We start from the raw sequence: 27,233 nt of genomic DNA, 5'->3' as shown, positions 1-27,233 counted from the left end.
ACTTCCACATAAGTCTTGTCAATTATGACTCAGTGGTTCCTATCGTCAGATGTTTTTGGGCTAGTTTGGATGAGATTAGCTCATTGTTTCTAATAGAAGTCAAAAATAAGAGAAGTTAAAACATAACAACAACAGATGAAAGGAGAGAGAGAACAACATTTCACCTGTCTCAGGTGACTTAAAAATATTACACGGTGGGAAAATAAGTCTTGGATGGTCCCTCCCTCCCTTGCTTGCAGCCCTGTTTTAGGAAGCATGACTGTGACGCTAATTTTTCAAAGAATACAGATTAATGATGAGGGCATAATACCTGTTGTAATCTACATTATCAGTCCTGTACATTCTCCTATCATCTCTTAATCTATCTCCCTGTGGCCCCAACTGGTCATTTCTAGGTCTTTCTCTCCCTCTGTAATATCCATCACTTTGATCTCTAGAAGGACCAGGTATATTTTCCCTCCTATCTACTTCAGGTAAATCCCTCCCACCATAATCCATGGGAGGTTCATCCCTCATGTCAAGAGGAGGACCTGACTGGTACTGTCTAAATCTATCCCTTCTGGGGGAATCTTCTTTTCTTGAAGGCCCTGGCTCATAACCCTCATCTATATCCAGCGGAGGCATGGACTGATATTGCATCCTGTCCCCCCTAGGACCTGCCCTAAGAGGGGCTCTGGACTGGTACCCTCTTTCTTCCTCCATTCCTGAATACCAGGCATCAGACATCTCTACAGGCTGTGATTTAAATTTTATTTGTCTCTCTTCCCTGAGTTTATCTTCTGTTAACCCACTGACATCATTCTGTGGACTGTCAGATAAGGATTTTTTGACACTGTCCCTCTTTAAACTTTCCACATCCACTGAAGGGTAATCTAAGTTTAAATCTAAAGGTTGTGACTGATACTTTTTATCCCTTTCCTTCCGAAGTTTTCTGACATCTACAAGAGGAATATCAGACTTAGGACGATGGTTTACAACTTCAGAATCTGAGGCTACCAAGACATCATCTCCAATATGTCTCCTTCTCTTAGCAAGTCTGCGTTCTGAAAATTAAAATAAAACATTTCTGAAACAAAATAATAAGCATGTATACATATTATTCATTTGCATGATCACACATTTTGACGTAAGAAACATATATACTATGTTATAAAGTAAATGTCCCAATGTTGTTAGTTACTGAAAAAATGTTCTTTTTTTAGGAGGGGAGCTCAAGATAAGATATTAAACATTATATCATGTGTACATCAATTGCTTGTCTAGGTAAATGTACTTTGAAAGAAAGAATGAATTCTTTGTGATTTTTTTCATAGTTTACTACAATGTGCTTTCCCTTGACAATTTATCTGGGATAGGCAAAGTGCATGTGAAGAGTCATAGACGTGAATTAACGTCACCTCTTTTTAATATTAGTAAATATAATGCAATATGTTACCGACAACATGAGTAATCTCATGTAAACATTACCGATATAAAAAAAAAAAGGATCTACATGTTGATTATATCTATACATTTTTTTCACTAATTTTTTGGTTAATTCCTATTTATATGACTTACTAAAATTGTTTTTCTTCAAAAAGTTGCCTGTGTGACTAATCACTAAATCAGCTGTTAGCAGCTTGTTACCTATTGCGGCCGAATACTGGCGGAAATAGACAGGAAACACAAAGAAAATCTACAACTGTCTGCTTGCTGTAAGATTCCTACCTTCCGCTGACATCAGCGGTACTCTCTCTTCAGGATACACAGTGCACAAATCCTCACATCCCTTCTCGCCACTTCCACTTATGTTATTAGTGGCCATCTTTGTTTACATTTTTCAAGGACAAGAGAGATAACTCTAGATTTACATTTGCACTGAGTATTTTTTTTTTTAATTCTTTACAATTAACTTGTAATATAAAATATTTCCGATTTATTTATTTATTTTGGTGACTGAAAACATCTTTTATTTAAAATTGCAGCGACAATTTTACATTTTTAATCTAAAGGGGGGGGGGGTGTCTTCTTTCTCTTGGTGATGTTTCTTACACTTTTCCCCATCCCTCACCTTGGTCCTTCAATTCTAAATCCCGTTGTAGGGCCTATACTAGTTCCCATTTGTCAATTTAGACAATGGCACATCAAAACACATGTAATTTGTATGCAATGATTTTTTTTTCATTGATGAAAAAGTGTAAATTTAAAGTTGATCTGCAAAATACTTAATAGAAATGAAAATAATGTAAGGCACAACATGGATTTAATTTGTTCATCGTGCAGGAAACAAATCTTTTTGATGCAATTTATAGTGAAGAAAAGCTTAGTACATGTATATGCATATAATTATTTCAGGTTGATCCCTGCTATAAATAGTTAATGCATGTATATTAATTTTTTATGTATAGCTTATTATTAGCCTGCTTTTAAAAAATAACTTTTCTATTGTATCCTTTTATTGACATTTACATCACAATTATTTTTAGAAAAAAAATGATTAAACATTTTCCATTTTTGTATATTCTAAACTCCTTGCTCATTTATAATGATGCACAGCAAATACTGTATACACTTATGAACCAGGAAGTCATCATTCACAACACTTAAATTATGTTCCATTATCTGGCCAATTAACAATGTACAGTGTATACTGAATGTATACATTTACCAAAATTGTTCTAAGACAAGATTTTTCTCCAATTAAATTGGCACAGAATATTTTCATCATAATTATTTCACATAAAATGCACAATATGACATTGTATATTAATATTTTGTATTCACATATATTTGGAACATTTTCTCACACAGGCTGATAAAAAGACCTAGCTAGAACATTCTTTCAAATTTGATGCTGTAATCTTGACTTAACGGAATGGACATTTTCTTTTAATTTGTAACAAGACAGACAGATGGACAAATTAAGTGATCTGTTTGAGTCTCCCACATGCATCAGAAAATTGTTGGTACATGTAAAGCTCAAACAAATATTGAAAACTCAGAGCTTTCTGCTTTGTAGACAAAAAATATATCAGTCTGATAAAAAAATCAAACCTTCCACATGACCATCAAAATAAAGAAGTTTAAATCAGGCTGAAAATATAAAAGTATACAATATACTTGCAGGTACTCAGTCTCTCTCCAGGGGCAGATCCAGGATTTGAAGTTGAGGAAAGGGGGCACCAACTGCATGAATAAGCAGAGGGTCTGGGGGCTATCTTGAGGCCCCAAGTGGATCCAGGGCAAAAGGGGACCAAGGGTTGAAGTCCCCAAAAGCTCCTGAATTCTCAAGATTTAGTAGAGCAAAAACAAAAAAGAAATCTTAATAGACATTTTTTTCATCATTATCAATGATTAAAATTAGTAAGAGTACATATATTTTTAAGAAACAAAACCAATATCAAGCCCCCAGAAGCTCTTGCCTTGCAAGAATTTAGAAATAAAGCCTTTATTTATACCCCATTCTCTGATAATTCATTTTTTTTTTTTCAAAGATAAAAACATGAATTATCTTTAACTTTACAATTTTAGGGGGTAAACCTGACACTGAACTCTAGCTCTCTCTCTCTTCTCTTTCAGCTGTATATATCTTTATATTATCCTGAAACATATATATACATGTTTCATATACTGCCATATAATCAACTTTGTTGTCTGTGCCTTTTTCTATCTGAGAAATATTTGTCTTTATAATCTCCAAGTATAATATTTACCAAATAATTTTTTCATCTCTTATATTTCAAGTGTTTTTAATGTGCACACCTCTTAATCACAGATATGCCGACCGAAATCTCTAGATATCAAATTCTGGGATGTAAATGTACTGGTACATACATGTAACAGTCAGGTTCATTGAGGAAGATATAAAGTTAAATTACCAGAATTCTATATGGAAATTTCTATAGGAGCCATGCTGTGCATAATATTTAACACAAAAGATGACAAAGCAAAACTTCCTACTAATTACAGGTACTAAGCTAGAATTTCAAAAAGAATAATATTAATAAAAATAAAATGGGGAAAACCATTTTAAGCTTTTTTACCTTCATGTTCTCCAAAATTCCATGTAACACCACTATGGTTGGTCTATTAAATTACAATTGATTTACACCAGTCAATAACACTGTGCTAATGGTTATCCCATGGGTATAATTACTAGGACAATGAACTTTTTACAATAAATCAATAGAAATGAGAAAAAAAAAACTTCCTTTAAATGATAAAAACCATAGTATCAAACAGGTAATGTTTTACATGTATGTTATTGAAACCAAAGAACTTGCTTAAATTTACCTATGCAAATTCTTTCATTTTTGAAAGGATTTCAAAATCTAGTCTGCATTCTCACATTACATTGTTTGGATACTGTCTATGAATGATAATATGTCATATGTGATAATTCCTCATCTGAATGCTTTAAAAAAAAAATCAGAATGTTGAAATTTAAGTCCAGAGACAGAGAGAGAGACAGAGAGAGAGAATAGAGGGAGAGAGACTTAGATTAAAAATGTGAAAAATCAATGGACTCCATAACAGATAATTCAAAGTATAATTTGTTGTAAATCATGTCATACAAAAAAAAAAATATTTTATAATGAAGATCAAATGTAAAAAAAATATTGACAGACACCTTAACAAATTCAATGATTATTTATGATGAAAAATACTTCCATAAATTAATTCTTATAAGAAAGCATTATACATGGAGCCAGGTCTTTCTCAATTTATCGTAAAAACGTATGACCTCGGGTATAAAAGGGCAATAAAGTTTGTCAATATCCGGCATATAAACATGTAAATAGTTATACATTCTTCTCATATCAGTGATTTTATTGAATAATAGAACACCCATATCCCACTTTAACCAAATCTTCATGCATCAATAAATATCTTTCAGTGGTAAAACTTACCTGTATTTTCTCTTCAACAACACCATACGGTTGGGTACATAATTTAACACTGCACTATTGACAATATTATAACCACTATTTTAAACTCCACATGCACTGTTGTAATCTATCAAAGATTTATAGCTATTCAAAATTCACCTGCTATAAAGGGGTGTTTCCTTCAAATCGGAGGTAAATCTTGGACCACTGCAATCTTCATTGATTTTCTGTTCATATTTAAATTTGATAGCCTAGACCGCGTTTATTGTCCCAGAATGGGGTGCCTTAGGGAGTAATTTTTTTTTTTTTTAATACTGTATTTACAACTTGTGTACAAAAAAGGATTAACAGTGTACAGTATTTATCATTTATTCAGTAGAAATGCTAAGTAATTCATGGTTTCTTCTATTAATAACTTTGTAAAGTAGCTTTTCTAATATACATGTCTATTACCTTATGGTGACAGCTGGTGTGTGCATTGAAAGATGCATATACATGATGTACAACCATTCCTTTGAAATATATTTACATTACCTTATAATTTTTTTTTAGTTGCACCTTTTAATAAAGAAGGATTTAGTTAAATGTATCTTTCAGATATTTACGTCATACATGAGCAATTTGATGAATGAGAGTGATTGTCATGCAATATAATTAAAGTACACACCTTTGACAATTTTTTTTCTCCAATTTATTGCAGTTTACCTTGCAACATGTCACAACAGTGAATAAGTTAAATTTTTATTCTGTCATTGCATTCAACTTATGATTTACAAACTGAAACTTTGTATTAAATGAATTATCAAACTATACAATGCATTCTGTGCAAAGGGGAATCACTCTAGCTATTGCTCTTTTAGAAAATTGTTATTTTAAATATCAGAAAGCTAATAAAAAATTAACAAGAATTTCAGACATTAAAATTTGATCTTTATATGCATAATCAGTAAACCTGACTTTGGTATATTGTGAATTAATTGATTAAAAAAAAGTTATTTTGAATACATATCATATCTTCATTTTGTTGTTGTTGATTATTTGCTTGTTTTTTCTTTCTTTTCTTCTTTTAAATTTAATATGCAATTATAGTTCTGTATACTGATACATATATGTCACAAATTCATCACTCCAAATACTTCCATGCTTCATTGACTCTGGCAAGGAGAAATTGTTTGTCTTTTCCCTCCTAAAATAAAATTTGCATGTCATATCAAAGTTTCTAAAGATCTATCTATATAAATATGTTTTATGAAGTATGCAATAGATTACAATTCTCTTAAATGTTAATACTCACCATTATTAGCTGCTCTCTTAACAACTTAGCTTTCCTTTTGTAACCAATGGATTGCATACAGTAAAAATACATAATGAAACTGCAAATTAAAAAAAAAAATTAAAGATATGTATAAGACTGCATATGAAAAAAATTCATTCAAACACAAACATGTAGAAATAATGCTACAAAGTTTTAAGTCTATTCTAATTCAAAGCCATCAAAATTACAATAATTTAAATATTCTCAAGATTCTAACTGAAATAGAAAATAAAAAACGTGATTTTACTGCAAGATGCTAGAAAACAGACTTTATAAATTCAGCAAAATTAAGATTAACCTGTATACACTGAAGGAATATAAAAACAAGAGGCCCATGGGCCACAACACTCACCTGAGCAATGTGGCTAGGAAAAAGCAAAAATAAGTTCAGTATTGAAAAGTTTACATGCATAAGTGATCCCGACCTACCCCTAAAGGGGGGGGGGGGTTGTTGAGGGGTATGATTTGAACAAAATTGAATCTATACACTAATTAAGGATGCTTATATATTTCTTTGACTAACTGTGGGTTCTTTTCCTACAAGTTTAAACTTTCATTGTGGCACCACCCTACCCCCTGGGTCATGATTTGAACAAACTTGAATTTACACTATCTGAGGATGCTTTTAAATAAATATGTTCTTGGGAAGAAGATTTTTGAAGATTTTTCCTATACACTCCTATATAAAACTTGGATCGTCCTTTGTGGCCCCACCCAACCCCTGGGGGTCATGATTTGAACAAATTTGAATCTACACCATCTGAAGATGCTTTCACATAAATATGACCAATCATGGCTTTGTTGTTCTTGAGAAGAAGATTTTTGAAGATTTTTCCTATATATTCCTATGTAAAACTTTGATCGTCCATTGTGGCCCCACCCTACCCCCAGGGTCATGATTTGAACAAACTTGAATCTACACTACCTGACAATGATTCCACATGAGCTTCATCTTTCCTGGCCCATTGTTTCTTGAGAAGAAGATTTTAAAAGATGCCATTAATTTTTCACTATTTTGTAATTATCTCCCCTTGGAGGAGGATGTGGCCCTTCATTTGAAGAAACTTGAATCCCCTTTACCAAAGAATACTCTGTGTCAAGTTTAGTTGAAATTGGCCCAGTGGTTCTGGAGAGGAAGATGAAATTGTGAAAAGTTAACGACAACGGCGCCGCCGCCAACAACGACGACAGACACCGACAAATTTTGATCAGAAAAGCTCACTTGAGCCTTCGGCTCAGGTGAGCTAAAAAAATCAGAGAATCTTAGAGAGTTTTTTTTTAATCAAATGAAAATCAGAGATATATTATAAGTAAAACTGGTATAATAAAAGAGAAGACTTACCATACAATAATTATAGCTGGAAGGAAAAAGGCCATAGTGCCTACATAGTGAAAAGCTTCCCGTGCCTCGAAGGGAAATGTAGAAATCAAATTCCGGACTGTGTCAAAAAACACAAAGTTAGATACACTATACACTCGGAAAGGCCCACAACTCTGGGACGGTGAAATCCTGTTACAAAAGACATAAGAAAACTAATATTCTAACCTGCAAAGCATAACATAGGTATTATATGTTTGAATTTATATTTTAACAATTTACCATTAAAACTTAAGAATTTAAAGATATGAATCTTTATTGTTATGAGATTAATGAAAAGTTTTGTAACCATATCTGTTTATCATATCACACGAGATTATTCTCCTTGGGTAGCGCATTAAGTAATTCTAGAATATATATGAATGTTTCTTTATCATTAACACTATTTCTTTATTATAAATACTATGAACAAGATTTAATTTAATACATAAATTGATCTACAAGTCTTTCATAAATGTAAAACAAAATGCCTCTTACATTCCTATCATGTATGACAGAGGTCCAGCAGAAATGACAAAAGAGATGAAGAGAACTGCGATGAATAAGGATGTTGATTTGGAGGTTCTGAAGGGTCGTATTGGCTGAATACAGTTGTTTAGGACAGTTCCCTACATGTACAAAAGAAATGGAAGTTAAAACACTACCAAAAAAAAAAAACAAAAGCACAATCAAACATTTAGATGACTGTCATGAGGGGAAAAAGTATCTAAAAACCCTGAGGTAACATGAATAGGAAATAATTTAGAACAAAATTTTGTTTGTAAAAAAACAATGCTTCACGTGCCTTTGCATAATCGCCACATATCAAAGCCTCAACCATCACCCCAATGTTGTATATATACAAATAAAAGCTTGCTGTCTATTAAGTTTTAAGATTAATATGGTACATGAAGGGTTTAAAACAAAACAAAAAAATTGGAGGGGGGGGGGGGAGGGACTGAAATTTTCTTTTGAAATAGGATGCATATACAATGAGCAGAGGAGAAAAAACTGAAATTTTCTTTTGAAATGCAATGAAATAGCACAAACCTTTTTCACATAAAAGAAGATAAAGCACTTGACAAATACCATCATTGGAATAAGAGGGCAGAAAAACAGTCCCATCCTGAAAGACAAGCAAATATGCACATGTAGTTTACAACACAGTTTATATACTAGCACTTGAATGGATAGAGAGGTTTTATAAGTATCAGTTCATGTATTAAAATTAGATATGTCCTTTTTATACACTGTATACATATTTCATAAACAAAATTCCTGAAAAACATTCTATTTTCCATTCTGAAGAACAAAAAATCAAAAACAGGACACGTCTCTTGATAACAGAGCACACCATACCACCAATATAGTACATCCAGATATATACATGTACTTTATTCTTTAACACTGATTTTGATTTGGATTTCATGATAAAAAGTGTAAAACGTACCAGCAGAGTGTCTGTGTGTATACAAGGTCCAGTACGGCCTTGGGAAGGTCAAATTCTTGCTGTCCAATCATATTTACCACCTTATTTTCTTTAAACCTTTGGTACACCAGCCTGCATTATATTTAAAAAAATTGAAGTAACTGTTACTTTAACACAACATATTTGAAGTTACATCAAACACAAATGAAATACTGTTAACTTATTACATTTGACTGCATGTGTATTCTATTTAGCACCTTTTGCGGAAAGCAGCTTTCACTAAATCAAGTACGTTGATAAATGTCTTGTGTATACATGTTCATGTAAAGCACATTCAAAAAGTGCTAAATCAAATCTAAGCTAAGTTGTTGAAAAATCAATTTCCGCCAAATACTGTACACATGAAATAAATCATATATACAGTACCTTCTCGGATACTCCACGATAAATGTCAGTATGAAGGGAACAAGGAAATCTAAGATAATAAGTTTGTAGATCTGCTGTCCCACATATGTCTCCCAACACTACAACGAAAATAAGTCTTCATAGTCTTCAACAACTCAATCGAGGAAAAAATGTCTAGATAACCAAGTGGAACATATAGACAGGCAGATGGAAATTAAGAAAAACCTCTATCATCCTCTGTGGTTTCACTAGTATGGGACTAAAAAAGGTAGCCTCACCAAGTCTAAATGTACATGTTATCTACCTTAATTGGTATTTTTCCTTTGCTGTCTGATGTGTTGGTAGAATTAATTGTTTTAAATTCCCAGTGCTTATTTCCACATTTGCTCGTATACTCCTCATTTTTTTCCACCACCATTGGATACAAGGAGACCATCAGTGTAAACAAAGAGGCTAGTCTCAGAATCACAGTTCTACAGTAAAAATCAGAACATGTATTTCTCCATCATGTTTTGCCATCATTGTCACATTCTTTTATATTCTTAATTACATTCTAATATCGAAACATATAACTGGAGTGTTCCAAGGAATTCATGTGTTGCCTGCTAAAGCATCAAACAGTTAATGCTTGAACAAAAATGACCACCCTTTAGCTTTAAAACTATTATAACTAGTTCAAGGAAGGAAAGGAAAAACATCCATGGACAAAAGATTGTGATAGATAATATTAATCATAAATGTTAAAAATCAATAGAAATTCAGTTAAAATTAGGGATGTCAAAATATTTATTTTCCTTAGTCGATCATTCGATTGCATTATTCGAACGATAGTCGAATATTCGGAACATTTTCTGAAAATAAAATTTTATTTCATACTTCATTGGTACATACTCAGAAACCTTTTTTACTTATCTCTATTTAAAAAGTAACATCAAAATTAATGCAACGTAATGCATGGATCTATTAGCGTGATTCTATGAAATAAATTTAGAAACCTAATTCTCCAAAATTTATTATTTCCCCATAAATAGAATTCATAAATCGGCCTGTACATGCGGTCATTTTTTTTTATTTAGTAAGCATTAAAAAATTGCCAACCGATATTTTTTAAAGCTTATTATGAAATAAAATGTAAGTGCACTGTTTTAATAATTATCGATGTATCAAAACAGGTTTATTCCTTGCATTTGAGCAAACTTAAAATAACGAAAGATTATTGTCCAATGAATAATTTTACAAAGCCCATTATATTGGTTAATTTATTACAAAAACAACACAGGCAGTTACTGACAATTAATTCTCGCAGTAGTGAAGCATTTATAATTGCTGTACTTTCTATACGTACATGGAAAATCTACCTTTTTTGTTGAGGAAAATTATCGACTGTATATGAAAAAAGATTGTTTCTCATTTTTTGATGAGAATTCCATCTCATCTATCACTCATTTATTGCATTTATTTAGTTAAAATAATATTCGAATGTCGTTTCATTATTCGATCGTCGGTCCATTCGACTGATTGTCGAATAGTCGACTATTCGTTGACATCCCTAGTTAAAATGAAGAATTGAATTTATTAGAAATAAATATTTATTCACTAATTTATAATTTATATGAGTTGATCATTCAACAATGAGCCCAAGTTTTTATACCGATCCAAATTTTTTTCCAATATTTTACAGAACAATCGGATCATCACATGGCCTTTTCTGTCAATTTGAGAACACCATTTAGCCTTTTCCATCAAGTCAAGAAAAAATAAGGGTTTTTTTTTTCTAGACTTGACAAAAAAAGACTGGTGATGTTCTGATTGCTAACAGAATTAATGCATTTCAATTTCAGTTTGTGTGGTTAATGTATATGCATAAAATACAGTTAGAAAGAAAGTGTAAGAGGTCATAAACATGTATATAAGCCAGTAATCAAAGCCCTACCTCTTAAAATTCAAAAGACATTATTTTTGGGAGTATTCTTGAAAAATAGCTAAGTGAAAGTAAAGATCAAGTGGACATTATAATATAATGTCGATATTTTTTCAAAATGTCTCATGTCAAGTCTGAGCACTTGCCAAATAGCACAAGCTTACCTCTCAAAAGTCAAAGAATATGTGTATATTGGCACTTCGTGAATTTTGAAAAATAGGTCAAAGGTCAAGTGTACAGGTCACAAAGTCTGTATTTTACAAAAGCAATTGTTCCTAGCAATACATGAGCAAAATATCAAATCCTTTCCTCTTAAAGTACTCAAGATAAAAGGTGTGATAGACAGGTAGACGGACTGACAGATGCGGGTGAAAAGTGATCCCTAGGTATAAATTTGCTCGGCAGGCAACACAAAAATAGGATCCAATTCATTCTGGGATAGAGATCATTTTATATTGTTATACAGATGAACTTCTGTATCTTGGACACGGATATCTTGAATACCATGCATATGTTGAAGTGATTTGCAAGTCCCAACCACTTGTTCTTTAAGTATTTTACCCTGGATATCTGGAATCCTCGGATAATTAGAAGTTTTTTCTCAGTCACATTGAGTTCGAGATAACAAAGTTTGACTGTACCTTTAAAAATTGTTTCCTATATAATTCTATACTAAAAAAGTCTAACATTTCCAGTATTTTGCTGAGCGGTAAAAAAATCGATGTTTGAGCGCAAAGTGGGATATTGGACCTGTCAATGACACGTTGGACCGCTTACATTACAGAGGGGGTGGGGTCAGCTGTATCTTATTTACATTCGTTGGAGTTCAACAGACAGAACTTAACGGAATTGACCGCAGTGCGGGTAAACAAAATTTACATCATGTTATGTCAAAATAAAAAGTAAAAGGTATAACAAAACATTTATTGACTGTGTTCTCGGGCAAAATGCATTTTGTCGACCCCTCGAACCAAACTGTTTGCCTTTGGCCTAACAGCTTCAGGCAAACAGTTTGGTTCTTGGGTCCAACAAAACTCATGCTGCCTTCAAACCCATTCAATAGATATATAATATTTCCTCACTGACTTTTTTTTATATACACAGTTGAATTATCTGTCTTGTATCTTTTACCTGAGAAGGGTGATTTGCATCTCAAAATATGGCAGGTAGTCTTCAAATCTCACTAAATTATTGAATATGATGGGTACAATGACATTGAGAACTGTGATGGTCACTGAAGGCAGGAACTCAATTATGGTTTGTAAAATTGGAGATTCATTCTCAACCAATTTCTTCAACTGAAACAAGAAAATATTATATAAATATTGCATATAGTTAAAAGGGTAACAATTAAATTATTTAAATATTCACCCCTTGAAAACCATTGTCAACCCAGGTGCAACCTCATTAGATTTTCAATGTTACCCCCAACTTCATGCAATATTTATTATAATGAATGTTTTATACAAATACAATGTAACAATAAACCTTGCAAGCATATATTCTGCACAGTCAGTATTTTTGGGAATATCACAATTCATCAAGCAATTTGTTAACTGATGCTATGTTCTATCATGCTAGAGGACATGGTTATAGGACAGGGTTTTGATTTGGAAATTCTGTTTTATAAATGTGTAAGCATTGGAAGGATATTTGTTGTGTATTCCTCTAATATTTATAAAATGAAAAGAAAAGGAAATGCCAAGAAAAAAATTCAAGTACAGTTATCTTGAAGATAGATTGAATCAAGTTCTAATATCATATTTTCAAAAAATGTTAATACCTCTGTGAGTTTGCTATTGCAGTAGTAAATAAGATACAAAGAACCACCCAGAAAGCCTAGCACCAGTAAGTTGACAGCTACCCTCACAGAATACAGCTTAGCCCGCTCACGCTTAGTTCTGCTCTCCTTTTTCCACAACAATTTCTGGTTTTCTAAGTCACCCTAAAGATAGACAAAAGACATCCTGTTGAAATGTATTTATTACTGTAAATAACTTTTACGTTCACAAGAACTTTATTTTCACGCAATTACACGAGACCTGATCTTCTCATAAAAATTTTATTCTCATGTATATTTGTATTATTAAAGATCATTTACAAAATTCATGAACATTTCATCCTGCTTATAACTATTTCACAACAAGAGGCCCATGGGCCACAGCACTCACCTGAGTAACTTTTGCCTTGCTGTTTTTCACCTGATTCCCCCCCCCCCCCTGGTAGTACTTATTGTGGTCCCGCCCTACCCCCGAGGGTCATGATTTGAACAATTTAGAATCAAAATTACCCAAGAATGTTTCCACATTAGTTTCAGCTTTTCTGGCCCAGTGGATCTTGAGAAGAAGATTTTTACTACATATTTCAATGTAAAAATTGGATTCCCTATTGTGGCCCTGCCCTACCTCCAGGGGTCATGTTTTGAACAATTTAGAATCTACACAACCCCAAGATGCTTCCACATAAGTTTCAGCTTTTCTGGCCCAGTGGTTCTTAAGAAGATGATTTTTAAAGATTTTTACTACATATTTCAATGTAAAACTTGAATTCCCTATTGTAGCCCCGCCCTAACCCCGGGGGTCATGATTTTAACAATTTACAATCTACACTACCCCAAGATGCTTCCACATAACTTTCAGCTTTTCTGGCCCAGTGGTTCTTGAGAAGATTTTTACTACATATTTCAATGTAAAACTTGGATTCCCTATTGTGGCCCCGCCCTACCCCCGGGGGTCATGATTTTAACAATTTAGAATTTACACTACCCCAGGATGCTTCCACATAACTTTCAGCTTTTTCTGGCCCAGTGGTTCTTGAGAAGAAGATTTTTTAATGACCTCACCCAATTTTTGTATTTTCTTGATTATCTCCCCTTTGAAGGGGACTTGGCCCTTCAATTTAACAATTTAAACTCCCCTTTACCCAAGGATGCTTTGTACCAAGTTTGGTTAAAATTGGCCCAGTGGTTCTTGAGAAGAAGTCAAAAATGTGAAAAGTTTACAGACGGACGGACAACGGACAACGGGTAATCCCAAAAGCTCACTTGAGCTTTCAGCTCAGGTGAGGTAAAAATAAGGAGACATTTCAAAAATTTGGTAAATAACTTAAGCATTTCAACTGTAACGTAAACAAATGAGAGAAAATGTCTGCAGTAATAAAGGCACATGTCTCAATTTTTACAAATGTATGTGATTTTTTTTTTTACATAAAAAACATTAACTGATGTACCCTTAGTTCCAGTAACAGGTTCTTGTGTTTTTGTTTGCCTGCTTTCTTATCTGATATACAGTAGTCCCATCCTCCAAACACCTTATTACAAAACTGTATCACCTGACCGCTTTCCTCATCCATTACAGTAGACTTCACGCCTTTGGCTGAACTGAAACATGTGACACATCAGAAATTTCAGAAGCAAGTACAAGTAGTTTTTCAATACTACTTCCCATCTGACCATAAACAATTACTTTATAGGAGTCTCATTGCATTTCTGTATTAAGTCTACAGTTTTGTCCATGATTTACACAGTTCTTGCCAAACCAATTTTCTAAAGGCAGAAAAACAAACAGACAGATCCACATGCAAGTTAAAACAAACCTCTCTTAGAAAGGTTATTGCCAAAATGTAATGTTTTTCATACATGTACATGTATATAAACTGTTCATAAAATTAAATGACAGATGAAAAGACATCTGTCCTATGAAAGGTGTTTAATACTAAAAAGGCAGATAAAAAAGGTGTACATACTGCTGCATAGAGGTGAAAAAATCTGAGTGATAGTGACTTACTTTTTGACAATAAGGAAGAAGCTGACAAGAAATGCTGCACCAGTGGCCAATAGATAAGACAAACTCATGTTGTATGTCTTCTCTCCATCTGAAAAGGCATAATGGTAAGTCTTGTTGAAGTAGGTTCCGTAAAACAACACTGTATCTTCCATCCAGCCCTGAATTCGGAGGGAAATGTAGGATCACAGTGTGTTTGTTAGTTAAAACAAAGGCATATTCATAACAAGAGATGCTTAAAATTGCTCTTTTAGCTATCACATCAGATTGGAAATGTATCATAATTGTATTTTTCTTTTTTTCAAAAATTTGTAGCTCTTGTCATCTCAAACACAATGGGACCAAGAAAAACCTTCGAGATATCAAAGACTTCGAGATAGCAGGGGTAAAATACTTTAAGAGTAATTAAGTGGTTGGTACTTTCAAAAAACTTTGACATATCCATGGTGTTTGAGATATTGGTGTTCCAGATATCAAAGTTCAACTGTATCTAACTTACTGTTCCTTGCAGTACATCCAGGAACTTATTAACACCCCCCTCTGAGGAGACAGTATTGCTGACGAAGTCCTTGTACTGTTCTGTACAGTTAACAGCCTCCTCATGGAACCCTGAAGAGTTGGTGATGTTTACTGGGACGGTCTTGTAGAAATGTGAAGGGTGATTCAGTCGCAGTAGGTGTGGCAACATGGTCAGACACAACATAATGACCATCATATAAAAATTCAGAAACAACAGCCATCGCATGAATTTGAAGTATGTCATTACAGATGTCCCAAAATGACCTAAAAAGATTCAAGCAAACATCTTTCTACACGATAATAATATAATTAAATAGATATTGTCGCATAGTCTTATGATTGGTAATTTTCAAAGGGTGTTTTTTCTGGAATTTGTTTATTTTCAATAATCATTATAAAGTTAGTTTTACTTCTATATAAATCTTACTCAAATTCCCAGAATTACAAATGGCTGTGTTGACTTGTTATCTTCTGCAGCAGAGCCAAATCATCAGAGTTATCATCCTTTACCAAGGAATTCTTTTTAGAGTTATCCCTCTTTCCCCATTTCAAATTCTTTCAAAGAGCCTTTACTTTTTGCCTCTTACCTTCTATTTCTTTAAAGGCCCCTGACCACAATTCTAATTGGTAGAGCACATTTTTGGTTTGTTGTTTAAAATTCTGCCATGCCTTCATATGCAAAAAATGTAGTAACATGTCATGAATTTATGTAAAACATATATGTAATTTATTCCAGAGTTATCAATCATTACATTAATAAATATTATCTTGTTTAATTAATGTACTTTTAAATTAGTCTCATTATTACCATATACATGTATGAACATGTATCTGAAACTGTTACAAATCCCATATACTTTCTGAAGAAACTCTTACCTTTATTCTACGGTACTTCAACAAGCCATGAGTACTTTGAACAGGTTCTTGCAAAATCAGGTCTCTAGAACAAAAATAATCAAGAAGTTAGTTTCTAAATCACATACTGAACTCAATATAACACACATATATAATGTTCAAATGTACAAAAATATTCAAGTCTAGGCTTATTCAGATCAGAAGTAAAAATAATTATATTTATATCAAATTAATTGGATCAAGTAAGCTAACAAGACACCCATGGGCCACATCGCTCACCTGAGCACACATTGGTTAGGAAAAAAGCAGAAATCAGTTCAGTAATGAAAAAAAAGTTAACAGGAGGGAGACAACTTGAATTTACACTACCTTAGAATGCTTCCATATCAATTATTATTATTACTATTTATGGCTTTGTGTTCTTGAGCAGAAGAATTTTAAAACTTTTTCCCAATGTATTCCTATGTAAAACTCTAATCACTCATTGTAGCCCCACCCTGAATTTGAACAAATTTGAATCTACACTACCTGAGGATGCTTCTATAATAATATATTAATCATGGCTTTGCTGTTCATGAGCAGATTTTTTCAAGATGATTCCTATATATTCTTATTTAAAACTTTGACCCTCTATCATGCCCCCCCACCCTCAACCCCTGGGGGTTATAATTTGAACAACTTGATTCTACAATATCTAAGGTTGCTTCTCTATAATGGCTTTGTTGTTCTTGAGAAGAAGATTTTTAAAGATTTCCTAAATATTTCTATGGTAAACTTTTACCCCCTGTTATGGTCCTGTCCTACCCCCAGGGATCATGAATGGAACAAACTTGAATCTACACTACCTGAGGATAATTCTATAATAATATGACTAATCATAGCTTTGCTGTTCTCGAGAAGAAGATTTTTACATTTCCTATATATTCCTACGTAAAACTCCGACCCCCTCTCGTGGCCCTGTCCTACCCCCGGGGAAATGATATGAAAAAATTTGAATTTAGAGTATGTAATGAAGCTTTCACATAAGTTTCATCTTTTCTTGCCCAGTGGTTCTTGAGAAGAAGATTTTTAAAAGATGCCACCAAATTTTCACACATTCTAAATTATCTCCCCTTGAAAGAGGGAGTGGCACTTTTCTGTGAACAAACTTAAATCCCTTTCACCCAAGAAGGTGGCAAGTTTGGTTGGAATTGGCCCAGTGGTTCTTGAGAAGAAGTTGAAAATGTGGAAAGGTTACAGACGACAGATGGGTGCCAGATACTCTTTGATCAGAAAAGCTCACTAGGCCTTTGGCTCAGGTGAGCTAAACACTACAGGAGTAGAATTTGACTTTGGTGTTGCATTGTTACTTAAAATAGAACACTTTTATCTTTTATCAAATCAAAACCAATGCATAGAATCAGGTATCCTGTTGTATTCATCACATGTGTACCTAGATTTATTAAAATAAGTCAAAAACTTAAGGAGGAGAAGAATTTTTGGAAAAAAAATATTTTAAAGAGGAACACACAGATTTACAAACAAACACTTCTTATCTTTCACCAGAAAAGCTAGAAAGAAAAATATGCTTGCAGTTTAGTCTTAACATTGGTAGATTAATTGGTAAACAAATGCCTGCATTTTTTTTTTTTTAGGAAAATCAAAAGACTAAACATGAAACAATGTGGATAAAGGAAGAATAACAATAGCTGGTGGAAAGAACACAAGATTTTTTTTTCAGATTCCCTTGTACACATTTTGAATTAAATTCCAACTTCAAAAGAAACAAACATCTTTGAAAAACACTTAGCTGTTTAAGGACATTGGCAAGGTTCCTGGTTATTGTATAGAATTTTTCAAGAACTTTTGAGTAGGTTTAAATGTACTAAATAGGCTATATTCTGGATCGTTTTACCTACTAATCCAGCATTCTTTTTTAGATTTTGTCAAATTAGTGTTTTTACAATTCTTAATGCATTTCCTATGTAAAATGTTGATAAAAGGGACCTACATAAATTTTCACCATAATATTTCTTCAAAACCCATTTATTTCATACAGTTTTTGTATTGTATACATTATTGTAACTTCATTTCCTATGACTTCTAGATATTTTGGTTGAAAATGTATATATAGAAAAAAGACATGGATATACCGGCACCGATCATCATTTTTGAGTTGCGTCCCTTAACAGCTAAAATTGGTCAAGTGACTGGTTGATTGTTTTTATCATGTAATTGACTGAATTGATTGAAATACATTGTCATAAAAATATTGACATGGATTTATTTTTAACTTTTATTCGTAATTACTAAATGCTGATTCCTTCACACGACCTAAGAACTGTTCTCAGTCGGCATGGTCGACCTACCTTTCAGCATATGTCACATCTTTGCCCTTCCCAGCATACTGAGCATAACTATGGTAAATGACGACCTGCTTGCTCTTTGTCCCTGAATACAATGTACAACAAAGCCATTACTACTTTTCTTTCTTGCTGTATAGAAGATTCTACCCGTTGAAGGAAGTACGCGTGCTTTTGTTTACCTCTATAACATACGCTTTACTGGTTTTCACCGCTTAGAGAATTCTACACGGGAGATCACTCTCAATCACTATTTTACAAGTGAAAAAACCCATGTATTTAACCTTTTTTCTCCGGAAAGCCCTGACTTGCCAATGTCCTTAAGTATGCAAAGTTTGGAAAACCTGGCATTCTAAACTTCAGAAAAGGAAATTAAAATGCTCCTACAAAATTAATGTTAAAGAAAGAACAAACATCTAAGAATTCTAATAACTTAAAATGAAGTTGTCAGTTTGGATTGGAAATGCTTACAGAAAAACAATTCATATACACAGATATCAAAAAACCAGCTCAAAACCATGCAGGTTACAAAAATGGTCTGAATATTTGGCACTTTAAACTTATATCGACATATTTACATTTACTGTTTACTACTAAGCCAACTGTGAAATTGATTTGAATGCCATATTCTTGTATATTCACGCGTAGAAATATGCAGGGAGGAATTCGCGCTAAAGTGACTTCACAATGAGCTATAGAGACTTTAATAAAAATGTAACGATAAAGGGCAGTGAATAATTCAAACATTGAGTATATTTTTTGTGCTTTTGAACACGTAAAATGTAAATGTAAGGAATGTTTTTAAGTTTAGTGTGAATTATTGGTGTGTAAATCACACAGACTTGCACGTAGACATATTTTTCATGAAGTGCTAGCGCACTTCATGAAATATGCCTACGTGACAAGTCTGTGTGATTTACAGACCAATAACTCACACAAAACTTAAAAACGTTCCTTAAATGAATAAAATCCTTGGGTAAGGAAGTAAAATTCTAAATATCACCAATATTGATCAATGAATTTATCTACATGGAAAAAAATTCTTCACAAAGCAAAATATGCATTTACCTATCTAAACATATATTTTTATATCAGTGCAAACTTGCCCTATAAACATTAAAGTTGCTACCCCCCCCCCCCCCCCCCCCCCCCCCCCGAAAAAAAAATGCATCATGATCTTGAAATTGTCAAATTGACAGTACAATATTACAATCACTTTCTAGAAAAATTCTGCATACATCGAAAATTTCATGTTTTTTAATTCACAGAGCATAAAGTACAAAAAAATATGTTTGTTTGAGAAAATGAATAGATACAGTAATATGTGAACAAAGAGCTCTTTTTATTAGCTTGCAAGAAATATCTGCAAGTTTGTGACTTTCTTTTCCTCTTAGATATTTTGCAGTGTGAACCAGTTATTTAATTGGTATTTATGCAGAATTTAGATTCCTCAGTCATGTAAATTAATAATTGCAGATGGATTTCAAATTGTGAATAAAAACTGTTGCAAATAACACTTGCATGATTTACAGTACATTACAATTTTATTGTTTGATTGAACATTAGATCAACTGTGCAAAAAAAACCATCAAATCTTTCACAACCAACTTTCTGAAGAATTGTCACATTTTTTCATTGAAAAATGATAATAAACCAAACAATAAAGAAGTCAGATTCAAATACACCCAATAAAATATTTTGAAAAGTTATATATATATGTTAAGTTTTGTACTAAAATATCTTCATATGTGAATTAATGGTAATCAAAATTCAACCTGAAACATCATCACTAAACTATTTTCTTGTTCTAAAACCTATACCTGTAAATCCCTGTGTATTCTTCTATATTATGGGCTTTGCCTAGAGCCTCCAATTTTCTATTTTGAAAATTTTTTATCCTTCTTTCATTGCTTGGCAAAGTATGGACAAAAGCAGACATGCGGGAGGTTCCCTTTCTGGCAAAAGCTTTTAGACTGCTGGACTGTGAGGCGGTCTCACTCTGCTGGTCAGCATTGTCCTCCATTTTTCTCTTTCTGACCACTAAAGTTTGTTTCCCATCCAAGTCCTTCTGAGTATGGTCAACATCAATTCTGGTATTAAAAGTTTCGCCATCACTGTCACTGCTTTGTGTTACTTCATGATGTCTTCTCCTGAAACCAGTGTCCATGTAATCATAGTATCTTGGGTTAAGTCGCTCATACTCTTCACCATCTCTTCTAAATCCCCCTGATTCTTTATCAAACTTGGTTGGAGTTATCTTTGTAGGGAAAAACTCTTCATTACCATCACTGTATGCATCATTTTCAATTCCTCTGTATGATCTTTCTTCAAAATGTCTTGGTGTGCTAATCTCCTTTGACCTAAGTGAATCAAAATCTTGAGACATTGAGGAGTCAAAGTCTCTATTCCTCAGTGAATCAAAATCTCTACTCCTTGGAGAATCAAAGTCTCTACTCCTTGGAGAATCAAAGTCTCCATTCCTAGATAAGTTGAAGTCTCCATTCCTAGATGAATCAAAACCTCTATTCCTTGAAGAGTGAAAGTCTCTATATCCTGATGAGTCAGAATCACTATACTTTGTAGAGTTAGAGTCTCTATTTCTTGGTAAATTAAAGTCTCCATTCTTTGAGGAATGAAAGTCCCCATTCCTCAAGTCAAAATCTCTATTCCTCTGTGACTCAAAATCACTACTTCTATATAAATCTGGATCTTGATAGTCTGGGGAATCAAAATCATCTCTAGCATCCAGGTAAGAATCCCTCTGGAACTGATAATCTGGTCCCCTTCTGACAATGTCTTCTTCAAAACCTGGATTATAATAACCTTTATTTGGCTGACCATGGTACTGGTCAAATTCTCTCTTTTGCCACTGATGTGCCATTTCAAATTTAAAAAAAAAGTGATTTGGGACTGCACTTAAAAAACTCTAGGCTGACTGGGTACACAGTTTGTGACAGGACCTAAGTCCCCCTGCACAATGCTATAGATAAGACATTCAATACTGATAAGACAAATGATCGAACTTTTACATTCTTCTTGTGTCACAAAAAAGCATGTGTGCAGGAATAGGCAAAAATGAAGTTTGAAGCATTACAAGGTTAAGACAAATGCACTGACAGTACACAGTTGAACAGAGTGTTTAATAGTGTTTATCATTATGTAAAGAGAACTGATAAGATAAATAGACACACAAAAAGTTACAATATCAAAACTACAATGACATTTATATTTAAAATATATAGCTATCAAGGAAATGTCTGTTATTTAATTTCTGAATATTTAGTATCAATATTTATTTATTTTCAATCTTTTCTTTTATATTTGTTTATTTGCTTTTTGTTTTCTTTTTTTGTGTGTTTTTGTTTGTTTGTTTGGTTTTTTTAAGCTAATTTTTTTTCTTAAATCAGAAATTTATTTGTTTTACAATTATTGGCTTCATAAGATATCAGACTATTTCAATATCTATATGAAAAACAAGAGGCCCAAGGGCCTTAATGGTCACCTGAGTACAATACAACAATTAAGAGGATCCATAAACTGATAAATGAAGCTTTTTTGCCCAAAAGCAAGAAAAATAGTATGATTAGCATAAAGAAAATAATTGATCTAGTATCTATCTGTCCCCCATTTATCACTACATGTATTACCATGCAGACTATTAACAAAATGTCTATTTTTAACCCCATATTATTACTTCTCACATTGGCCTCTCTTGGCCTTTGAAGAACATTTAAAAAGATAAGTTATTTTTGTCTTTTTGTTTTTATTCATCTATTATTTCCAAGTCTACCTGATCATTAAAACTATGAAAGTACTTTTTGTATAAATTTTCTTGCATAATTCTTTTATTCTGTTAACCTTTCAAATACATTGTTTACAGTGATTAATTATGAAAGGTGAATGGTAAAGGGGAATAACTTTGCTCAGCAGAATACAAGTTAATAGAGCCCTGGCCAGGACCAGAACACTTGACTAAATGGTCCAGGTGTTCAAAATTCTGGTAAAAATACCTTTGCATATTAAAACCTTTACTATGTTTGCCTCGAATATGCCCAGAAGCATAGAAGATTTTCAAAGAAATACATTTTCACTATATTATTGAATAAATAAAGCCCCACCCTTATACCAGAACATCTGACCCAGGGGCCATAAACTCACAATTCTGGAAGAAGAGCCCTTGCTCATCATTACTATATACTTGTTTCTTTGCTTTATAAGCAGTAGTAGAAAAAATATTTTGAAAGAAATTATGCATTTTCACTATATAATCAATTAGAGTCCCCACCCCTCTTCACCAGAACCCCTGACCCAGTGGCCATGAATTTCAAAATTTTGGAAGAGGTATTCTTCCTTATCATAACCATGCACTTCCTTTGTTTGAATAATACCCAGGAGCAGAGAAGAAGATTTGGAAAGAAATTATGCATTTTCCCTATATAATCAATACAGACCCACCCTAACACCAGAATCCCTGACCCAGGGGCCATGAAATTCACAATTTTGGAAGAGGCACTCTAGCTCATCATAACTATGTTCTTAGTAACTTTATTTAATACCCATGAGCAGAGAAGAAGATTTTCAAAGAATTAATGCATTTTCACTATATAATCAATAGAGCCCCGCCCTAACACCAGAACCCCTGACCCTAGGACCAGGAAATTCACAATTCTGGAAGAGGCACTCTTGCTCATCATAACTATGTACTTAGCTACTTTATTTGATACCCAGGAGCAAAGAAGATTTTCAATGAATTAATCCATTTTCAATATATAATCAATAGAGACCCGCCCTAACACCAGAACCTCTGACCCTGGGGTCATGAAATTCACAATTTTCGAGGAGGCACTCTTGCTCATCATAACTATGTACTTTGTTACTTTATTTAATACCCAGGAGCAGAGAAGAAGATTTTCAAAGGAATAATGCACTTTCACTATATGATCTATATAGCCCCACCCTAGCACCAGAACCCCTGACCCTGGGGCCATGAATTTCACAATTTTGGTAGAGGGCTCAATGCTTACTACAATCATGCCAACAGTTTGACTGCTTGATGTTTAGGAGTAAAGAAGAAGATTTTTAAAGACTGCATTAATTTTGGTGGTTTTAGCCCCAGCCCTCAGGCCCCAGGGGGGCAGGGACCATGAAATTCACAATTTTTGTTCCCCTTTACCCATAGATGCTATATGCCAAATTTGGTTGAAATTGGTTCAGTGGTTCAAGAGAAGAAGCTGAAAATGTTCAAAAGTTTACGACTGAAGGACGACGCACGACGGACGCCGACGGACGAAAACAGATAGGAATAGGTCACTTGAGTGACTCAGGTGACCTAAAAATTAAACCAAAATATTCATTCCCCCCTTTTTTGGCCATGAGAGGAAAATTCAGTTAAAATCAAAAATTTACTAAAAAAAATCAATCCAAAAAAATGAAGTCTGCTTTAGAAGTCTTCTATATGATTTAAAGCTTTGAGGCATGTGTAAATATCTGCACCAACAAGGTGTCAATAATGATTTATTTTAATACTTGACATTGACATTGAAAGCATGATATGGGCATTTTACTTCCTGTTCATTATCAGAAAAAAATCATTAGTTCAAAACCCCAGGGATTCCCCAAGATCAATGCTATCAATTATTTATCACTTCAGCATAAAAATTTACTTTAAATATGGACAAACTGAATTTCTGTTTGGTAAATCTGTAAAATTTGATTAATATTGATTTATTTATTTAGTGTTTAAATATAATTATTCTATATTGCCTATGATTCTCCCTTTCTATTTGTGCAATATAACATTGCTCAGGTTATCTTAAGTTTATTTAAGCCTTAAGGACCTTCTTTACACTGCACACAGAAGAGTTCCAATTCCATGTTACATGTACCTATATGCAGTTAGAGTGATCTGCCCTTTAGCATAAAAAATTATACATGTAAACTAATCTCAGGTACGAATATCACCTGTCTAAATATGAACAAGAATTATGAAATAAACGAGAGGCACTTTAAACTTTAAATCCAAGTCTGCAAACGAGAGTTGTCTTTCTTTTCATGCTACATTTACAATATGCTCCACCCCACAATGAGGTCATTCTGACCTCCATATAAGATGTCACAAATTGAAGCTTATGATTGCTTCCAGTGATAAGGATTGCAATAAAAATCCATAGGTAAGTCACGTTGACCTATAAATTAGTTGCCATACATTAAACGTTATTTTAAAGTTGCTTCAAGTGTCAAAGTTTAATGAATGATTCTAGGGCCCATCTTGTGGAAGTCATTTAAAATAAAGGACATTGCACAATGTAAATTTCAAATAAAGACAGGTCAATGTTATCCTATATGCATCAATTTGTCATTATTTGATAATATCTAAATTTTTGCATACATGTAGTATGCAAAAATGTACATACAAACTTGACTGAGTAGCCACTGAATTAGTAAAATGGGGTTACATTGACCTACTTTTATAGGTTATCATACCCTAAAGCCCTTGGATACATCAAATAACAAGATTTTATGATTTGATTTGATGATTCTTAAAATAAGTATCTGTAAAATCCTGAAGGTTAATCACTATGACAATTTATTGAGAGGTCACACCTAGCAGTACCAAAATGCATAAACCTTGTGCAGTTCGATCAATGCAAGTTCCACAAGTTGTGCAACGAATGACCTAACAACAAACAACAAAGACATTCTCATATTCAGAGGTTCCAAGAATACCGCAGATGCTTTCAAATCAACTGACAAGTTTGATATATCTGGGCCTTACTGGCTCAAAATTTCAAGCTAACAAGCCTGAAATTCCAAGAGCTGCCCATAGTGGTCCAGTCTCAAACTGTGCAAATATGTATCCAAACCAATTTCCTTAGTTTGACACATGCAGTCCTTGTCCTGATGTGTAAAATGCGTCAAAGTAATACATAAATATATAACATTTATATATTGAAAAAGTAATTTTTTTGAAAATAAAACCTGTATTTGCGTTTGGTCTGGATATTGGCCACCATACTCTTGATGCTCTGTTTTCTCTCCCACTGATCCATTTTCCCATCAATACCATCAGTCATGCTCATCAAGTGAGACATTCGTCTCGTGGCCATGATCCTCTCATCATCTTCTTCCTCATCCTCCACATCAAACAGTACCTAGATATTTTTTTTTAAAATATTAACATCTTTAGTTATATGACATGTCAGATAGTAATTTAATCTTAAAGTGTATATATTAATTAGTTCATTTGTAATGATTGAGCTATCACCTGTTCTTTTTGCAAGGATATACAATTAAACATGAGTAGTTTTGAATTTTTACATCAAACAAGAGGCCTATGGGCCACAAGGCTCACCTTGGCCCTGCTGTTGTTCATCTTCAAAAATTTTTCCCCTTGAAAAATAATTTGCCCCCATACTGTTGCCCCATCCTAGACCCAAGAAGTTATGATTTCACAAAACTTGAATCCATTCTTTATCATTATGACTAACATGGTCTTGCTGTTCTGGTGGAAAGAGATTTTTATAAAAAGATTTTTTTTCCCCCTGTATACATGCATTATATGAAATTTGATCCCTAATTTTAGCCCCCTTCTAACTTTATGGTCTAAAGTTTGAAGAAAGAACTTCAATGTTTGCATATTAAGTAGGCCTTTCAACTGCCGCTAGGGTTCGATGAAAAGAACGATAACCCATTACCGGAACTTGTTTAGAGCGGGTCCGAGGAAGCTAATTGTTTTTAAGAATCTGAAGTTTTAGCATTTCCCAAGTGTTCCTTCACTGACAGGGAAATCCAGTGGTTTTAAAATTTAGTTCAAATGTTCAACTCAATTATCATGTAGTTATAGACACTGTACAATAATATATAAGTGAAATTTTTAATAAAAATATAAAGTGAAATCCATCCCCCTTCTTAATTTTGATCTGATTAAATTTTTATACTTGATCGTTCTTTTTCTTGCTTAGTGAAAAGAATAAGATAATTTATTGTTGCATTTAATTGTAGAAATATTTATCTTTATAGATGAAGCACAACAATGCACAAAAAAAAACATAGCATTATATTTTCTTTTTTGTAACAACTGTTAGGAAGAGTTAAAAATCTTGAATATAGTCCGTTCCCCATTCATTGATCCCGTTATTCCAGGTATAGAGTGAAGGCATTTTCCTTGTTTTGGTCAACCCTTTTGTGTACCAAAGAATATAAGGAACCCTTTTGTGTACATAACAATACCAAATGAAGCAGCCTATATGTCATTCCTATAAAAGATAACTCAAAAATCGGCACTTTGTTGGTCATGTTTTACATTTGAGTTACCTGTCCTTAAAACATCACATCGTACAAATCAAATATTAATAATTAATTTTTTTATGATTTAATCAAAGGTATGTATAGGTTATAATCTTTTTTTAAGAATTTCATGTACCTACAAATATATCTATCA

At 33.2% G+C, this 27,233-nt stretch overlaps 1 protein-coding gene across 1 annotated transcript in view; it reads right to left on the bottom strand.

Moving 5' to 3' along the window:
* The window catches only part of LOC133184527 (uncharacterized), a 55,238-nt gene that overhangs the window by 10,941 nt on the left and 17,064 nt on the right, over positions 1-27,233 (bottom strand). Inside the window, 19 exon segments of the mRNA XM_061319617.1 lie at positions 311-1,043; positions 1,708-1,804; positions 4,023-4,065; positions 5,996-6,054; positions 6,163-6,241; positions 7,526-7,693; positions 8,039-8,169; positions 8,591-8,666; positions 8,991-9,101; positions 9,396-9,493; positions 9,679-9,847; positions 12,427-12,593; positions 13,079-13,240; positions 14,524-14,674; positions 15,081-15,238; positions 15,577-15,860; positions 16,184-16,265; positions 16,473-16,536; positions 25,772-25,944. Of these exon segments, the coding sequence (XP_061175601.1) occupies positions 311-1,043; positions 1,708-1,804; positions 4,023-4,065; positions 5,996-6,054; positions 6,163-6,241; positions 7,526-7,693; positions 8,039-8,169; positions 8,591-8,666; positions 8,991-9,101; positions 9,396-9,493; positions 9,679-9,847; positions 12,427-12,593; positions 13,079-13,240; positions 14,524-14,674; positions 15,081-15,238; positions 15,577-15,860; positions 16,184-16,265; positions 16,473-16,536; positions 25,772-25,944 (3,005 nt within the window).

Source organism: Saccostrea echinata, unplaced genomic scaffold (assembly GCF_033153115.1).
Source record: "Saccostrea echinata isolate AGI-Se365-2 ecotype Australia unplaced genomic scaffold, CSIRO_AGI_Sech_v1 ptg000010l, whole genome shotgun sequence".
Classification (NCBI taxonomy): domain Eukaryota; kingdom Metazoa; phylum Mollusca; class Bivalvia; order Ostreida; family Ostreidae; genus Saccostrea; species Saccostrea echinata.
The sequence above is the reverse complement of the archived record's forward strand: the minus strand, read 5'-3'. Positions and strand labels throughout refer to the sequence as shown.